The 6,541-nt window shown below is 29.7% G+C and overlaps 1 protein-coding gene and 1 long non-coding RNA gene across 6 annotated transcripts; one reads left to right on the top strand and one right to left on the bottom strand.

Moving 5' to 3' along the window:
* LOC109608926 (uncharacterized) lies at positions 1-5,143 on the bottom strand. Of its 4 annotated transcripts, XM_020025486.2 has the most exons (7): positions 5,077-5,143; positions 3,962-4,019; positions 893-1,009; positions 745-840; positions 607-687; positions 328-474; positions 2-261 (listed from the first exon to the last, which is right to left on the bottom strand). In XM_020025486.2, the coding sequence occupies exons 3-7, from the start codon at positions 1,004-1,006 to the stop codon at positions 196-198; spliced, it is 504 nt and encodes a 167-aa protein (XP_019881045.1). In that variant the 5' UTR covers positions 1,007-1,009; positions 3,962-4,019; positions 5,077-5,143; the 3' UTR covers positions 2-195. The 4 variants fall into 4 exon arrangements, with proteins under 4 accessions (XP_049825673.1, XP_049825674.1, XP_019881045.1 ...); XM_049969716.1 differs by lacking the exon at positions 5,077-5,143 and having other exon boundaries at positions 1-261; positions 3,909-4,127; XM_049969717.1 differs by lacking the exons at positions 3,962-4,019; positions 5,077-5,143 and adding an exon at positions 2,592-2,716 and having other exon boundaries at positions 1-261.
* A 144-nt stretch (positions 5,144-5,287) lies between these two features.
* On the top strand, positions 5,288-6,313 carry LOC126266245 (uncharacterized). Of its 2 annotated transcripts, none has more exons than XR_007548693.1 (2): positions 5,288-6,022; positions 6,075-6,313. It is a non-coding gene; the product is annotated as an uncharacterized LOC126266245 (long non-coding RNA). The 2 variants fall into 2 exon arrangements; XR_007548692.1 differs by having other exon boundaries at positions 5,288-6,031.
* Positions 6,314-6,541: the final 228 nt, after the last annotated feature.

Here is a 6,541-nt window from a genome sequence, read left to right as displayed (position 1 = left end):
AGGACTCATTTCACAAATTAATGGCCCATACAACTAAACACTAAAAAACATGTACAATTTTTAAAAAAGGAGGAAATAAATTATTTAATTGAGCAAAATAACTCTAAAAACAATATCACAGTTATCTTTGCCATGACTATACAAAAAATGTTAACAATATGGCTTCTCGATTCAAAAATTTTTTTCATCATTTTTTTATAAGTATTTAGAAAACTCTATTGAAGCGTTCTTCTTCAATTGCTTTTTAGTCACTGCAGATTGCTGAAAAATAAAAAAATTATTATTAATAAACATTAATCATTTTATATAAAAGGTAGATTTATTAACCTGGAGTGCTTCATTAAATTCAATATTGAACAGCCTGACCAGACCTCGTAAATTTCTTCTTATAATCCGATTAAACTCGGTTCGGGTGATTTTGTAGGGCGCTTCGGTGGTTGTTGCGTTTGGATCGCTGCTCATTGTTGTTGTGGTCTTCCATGAAAATATAAACAAAAATACTAAATATATATTAGCAAAATAATTTACGGTAATTTAGTTTCCTAAATGACGGTACCAAATTTAAATTTTGACACATCCTTTCATGTATTGATAATTAAAACTTACGATTGGTGCATTCTCAGGAAGGAAATTATCGTTTACCAGTTGATTGACTGTATTTATCGTATTTTTTGTATCATTATATTGCTAGAAATAAATGCATATTAATTCATCAATTCTGATCGCAGATTATTAAATATTTACATCGTAAATGACCGAAAATAACGTCCGAAAAAATCCCAACTTTTTTGTTGCCCTTTTATCTCTTATAAATTCTCGGCTTTCTTCAGGTTTGTATTCCTAAAAAACTAGCGTAAGTTTTTTATGTATGGCAAATGGATTTTTAACTTACTGTAGGGTTAATGTCTCTGTATTGCTGCAATGTTTTTGTGTCTTGTATGGCTACAGCAAACAATGTGACCACCAAAAACACAGTCAAGTTCCTTAATATGAAACGGTTCCGCATAGCCTAAAAATTTAAAACAATGCTAATTATTGTAATAGGTAATTACTTCAAACAATAAAATAAACAACTTTATGTTCTAATTTCCACATACATGGAATGAAAATTGATGTTGAATAAAGTTTAGTTTAAAACACACTTCACACACATCAACTCTCCACACCCAGACATTTGAATATGAGTAAAAAGACAAAAGCCTCTAGGAATGTCAAGCCATTTAAGTGGCATATTTCCGCACGATTAAGGCACATAACCACAAAACTTTTAGTTTTCACTTTCATGCATTTTACTCTCTTCTTATGCAATAATAAATCTATGGTCTCTAATTTATTGTTGACGCTACGCTGTTCGAAAATCCATTGGAATAAAGGATAAACAAAACGATTTATTATGCAAAAGACGAGGACGTCTGTCCATAAGTGTGTCATCTTGGTGTGCGGCAACGAACTTTATGTAAATAAATACGGCAATTATTACGTCACTTTAAAGGAACGGAATGGAGATTTGTAAATTTGTATTTTCGTTGCAACAGATCAATTTCTCAATCGCGGTTTTAATTGATTCTCCTTGTTTCTTGTACAAGTAGCTCTTTCAACGATTAATAATTTAGTTCCTTATCTATTTTAGGTCTTATGTAATTTATTTATAATTAGTTTTTTAAGCTTAATTATTAATGTGACAATCAAGCGACAGATGTGAATCGTAGGAGATACTTGTTAATTTATTCTACAGTGATTTTTCAATAAAAAAATTAATTTTAATAATTTTTAGTCAGAAAATAATTAATATAATTTTAAAATAGTTTCACCTAATTAGAATCCATTGTTCATTGTAAGCAGTTTAGTTCATAATTAAATCTATATGTAGGATATTTATTAATTCATTTTAACTGCACAACGTATTTTGGACTGGGCTGTTCCCTATTAATAATTTCTTACGGATTAAACTACACAAGATTAAAAAATATAATTAGCTTTGCCTGTACATAAAAAATATTGCCTAACATGTCTAAATAGTCTTTTTATGCAATATAACACGAAACATATTATATAACCAGCTATGAAATCAATTTCAATGGAAAATGATTCGGAGACTTTAACGGTTGATTAAGCGAGGAACTTTAACACCAAATAATTGCACTTTGGTTAATTTATTATTATTATTATTATTATTATTATTACAATACTCTAATAATACAAAAGATGCCAAATAGATTCACTTTTTCATTAAAAATCTCAAAAAGTTATTGTTTTTTTATTCTTTTTTTGCGTTTCATATAAAATTGTTAGAATAAATGGCCGCTATCAATTAATTGTTTTTTTTAAATTTGTATTCTGTTTTTCTTGCTGTTTATTGGTAAACAATTTGTTATCACTGTTGAAGAATGTGGAGTTATTGAAAATCCATTATCTATTGAACAACTTTCACCTTAGTTGTCCATTAAATTTATACTTTATGTATAAAAATTTACTAATAATTTATAAATAATAAATAGAAAATCATAAAAGATTTCTAAAGTTTATGACGATAAATGATTGTTTTTATGTGTGTTTTCTCTAGCTAAAGCAACAGTACAAATCTCACTTACATTCGATATTATATTAAGATAATCCTAACATTAAAACATTTAATCATTTTAGCACGTAAACTAACACCAAACACGACAACTAAAACTGTCAATACTTTTGCGAAACATGAAACCAACAACTGTTACATCTCTCAACTGTGAACTTCTAGCCGGTGTGGTTACGTCGTAATTGTTCCAGATACATTGAAATTTCTGCACAACGCATCGAATCCCTCCATATCGGATTCGGCCCATTCATTCACCACTTTCTTATTTCCACCTTGTTTTAATCATACCTTATGCAATATCCTTGTGGAAAAATTAAAGAGATAAACATTTGGTAGTCTCAACTTGAAGATTGATTATTGTTTATTTGCAAAATGTAATTAGATAGATAAATCTTAATTAAACCATTTCATTCGATGTGATTTCTTTTTATAATTACCAACCATGAGAAAATGTTCACATGCAGCCACCAAATTAAAAATAAACTATGTATATGGTATGTAAATAGTTAATGTTTGTACCAAGAATGCGGGAGAAAATTGTTGTCAGATATAATTGCACAGTTGCAATTGCATGTTTCTTTAAAATTTGTGGCTTTTCTTTGAGATTAGTCAAATCCTGTGTAAATGAAGTAGTTCAATTAAAGTGAAATTATATTTTTAACGGCACTTCACACGTAATTGTCATCGAATGTTACAACACACGATCGTCGCAGTTACGTATTAATTATTTGGAATTCCGTTTGGGTTTGTCCTGACGCGATGGCTTACAGGAAAGTCGTCGAGTGAAATTTGTTATTATTTCCGTGTCGTTTTCCTTGGAGCCGTACTTTTTATCTGGATAATAATTCGTATTCGTCAGATGTTCCAGAACAGAAAAAAAGAAAGAAATACGTCTACAGATGTTACAATTTAATTGGGAAATTTTGTTATTGCGGATTCAACAAGCCGTAATGAGTCAATGTTGAGTAATGATGACATGAATGTTGAAATAGGAGAAAAATTTATTTTTTAAAATCATATTGAATACTATTAACATATATAATTTAATTTTAATTGAATGCACAATCAATTCAAAGAAATTTGTTTATATTAGTCATTTAAATGTCTGGTACGTTGTAGTAGTGGATTTTGTTTATTTTTATTATTAAATGTTATGGATATTGCCAAAATAATATTAATTATTTATTTTTTTTTTAATTAAAAATGAGTTAATCATAAAAATACATATATTATAAACTTTTGTAATTTAAATAAAATAAATTTCGTATTGGAAAAAATATATAACATTTGATCACGATCTTTGACATTCGAAAAGTAGATTAATACTCACGTGTTTGTAAATGTAACAAATGATGAATTGCAAAATTGAAATGCACCACTTACTTCTCTTTCCTTTTTAACCTTCGATCGACACCAACCACTTCACTCACTCACACGTCAACTGAAAATCGTAAAAGAAGAAAAAGTTAATAAAATAGGAACCGCTTGCTTTTGCAGTGGTGTGCAGCATGCGGCATAGTACAAACTACAGTCTGACCGAGTCCATCAATAGTTGGTAGTGTGGCCTTCCATTTGCGTAAAACATAATAAAATTTGTATTCAAATGAGTCAAGGTCATCGTTGGCTAACTTACACTTTCTTACATAATTGCACAAATGCTGCTAGAGGTACCGCTAAACGAATGTGATAAACTTGAGTTAATAGGATCGAATTGATAGAGATATTTGGAGTAGGGAACATTTTAGTTAAAGAGGCCAAGATCAACTGCAAAGATTTGCCGGTAATTTCCTACGTCTTTTCCGAAAATATTCATTTCATTTCATTTTCAATGATTTAATGAGGTCGACTTATCCTTAAAAAATTGTATTAATGATTTTGCATAACATAATTAATTTTTTATTCCTACTTAAATACGTAAAAACTATTGAGTTTTTTATTGAGAAATGGTGGTTTGTAATTTGAAAACAAAACTGTAATTAAAAAACCATCCATTAACACTACTTAATCATCTTGGTATGCATTGAAAATTGTACACTCTAATTAATGTGAAATATCTCTATCAGTATTCGATAAAAATGAATGGAGACATTAGAAAGTTTATACTAATAATTAATGTTGAAATATATTTAGTCACATATACATTCAATTCTCATATTATATTGATACAAATATTACTGATTCAACATATGTATACGAAACATATACAAAAATGAATGAAATTTTAATGATGAACAACGAAATGAAATGGACCTTAATAAATTGGTTCAATTAAAATGTTCTATGGACAGTGCTTAATTAATCTAGAGTAGGTCATTTACAGTATTTACCGTGACATAATGTTTGGTAGATACGCGGAAGATACTCTCACTTATTAAATAACAGTCCACCTGTTCAGTATACAGTGTGAAGAACACTTTCAAACCGATTTGATATTAATTGGAAGATGAATCTTGTGTTCTAAACACTTAAAAAGATGTAAAGATTGAAACTGTCGTTACCATTGTTTCCATATCTATAGTTGTTCGGGTTTATTGGTATTATTTCTCGACGTTTCGCTAGAACGAGTGGCTAGCATCTTCAGAGGTCTGATTTGGTTCGTGTCACTTTGACATCTGACAACTAAATGACAACTTAGACAACTGAAGTTCAAGAAATTACTATCTTTTCGATGGCCGTTCTTATCTGCTTAGTGTCCAAATTTTTTAAATTTTAGGTTTCAATGTTTCTTCTTTTCTATTGAAATTGTTTCCGTATTTATGGATTTTAATTGTTTTAATCATTCTGTTGTGATTTCCATCTAACAGTAAATGTTCAGCCACATCAGACAGAAGTTTCAGCCATTTTGGAGGTGCAGTTTTTAGTTGACAGTCGTTTGAGTGAGTCGATGTGGGTGTCTTTGTGAAAATGGAAAAAAATGAGTAGCGAGCAGTTATTAAATTTTTGTTTTTGAAAGGCAATACGCCTACGCAAATCAAAGATGACTTAGACTCTGTGTATGGAGACTCTACACCATCATTTACCACAGTGAAATTTTGCGAAGCTGTATTTAAACGTGACCGTAAGAATTTGGGAAACGGTGAAGTTCTCCAAATAGTGAGTTCAACAGTCAAAAAAAGCAAAAACTGTTTTTTCGGCTGGTAAAGTGATGACGACTGTTTTTTGGAATAATCATGAAGTTATCTTAATTGATTATCTTCAAAAAGGAAAAACCATTACAGTACCATCATTACTTGACAAGCTGAAGGCAGAAATTGCGGAATAACGGCCACATTTGTAGAAAAAGAAAGTCCTGTTTCATCCCTTATCTAAAAACTGCACACAGATAGGACAGATATTTTCATCAAATAAGGAGGCAATCATCTGTGTTGTGAACAATTATTTTGCAGAGACAAACGCCGAGAACTATTTCGATGGGTTAGAGAGATGGGAGCATCGCTGGGAGAAGTGAGTAGAGTAAGTAAGCTATTTCGTAAGGCATAAGGATATCATATTTAAGGATTCATTGACAAGAACTTTAGTGTAAAGTGACACTGCGTTGAAACTGACCAGTATATCTTCTACATCAAGATGTAATCCTTTCAATATATCAACAAAATGAATGGAATCTTTGATAAAGGTTGGGGTGGACCTCAATCATTTATTGAGGAAAGTGAAGTCATACGTGCATGTCTCCTTTGATATAATTTTGACACACATGTCACATATGTAACTTAGTATAATAAAATTATTTTTTTACATGTTTTTTAATTTATTGTTTCAATATTGATATTGATCAATTTATTCTTCTCTGAATATTGTACATTAAAACAACCACAATGTAATATTGATTCTCAACAGACATCATAAATTATAATATATAATTATATTATACATCATTATAAATTTTAATGATTTGAGATGATAAAATTATAGGTTCAAATATAAATATTAAAAAGATAAGAAAGGGAAAAATGTCGAATTCAA

This window comes from Aethina tumida, chromosome 7, assembly GCF_024364675.1.
Source record: "Aethina tumida isolate Nest 87 chromosome 7, icAetTumi1.1, whole genome shotgun sequence".
NCBI classification, from domain to species: domain Eukaryota; kingdom Metazoa; phylum Arthropoda; class Insecta; order Coleoptera; family Nitidulidae; genus Aethina; species Aethina tumida.
The sequence above is the reverse complement of the archived record's forward strand: the minus strand, read 5'-3'. Positions and strand labels throughout refer to the sequence as shown.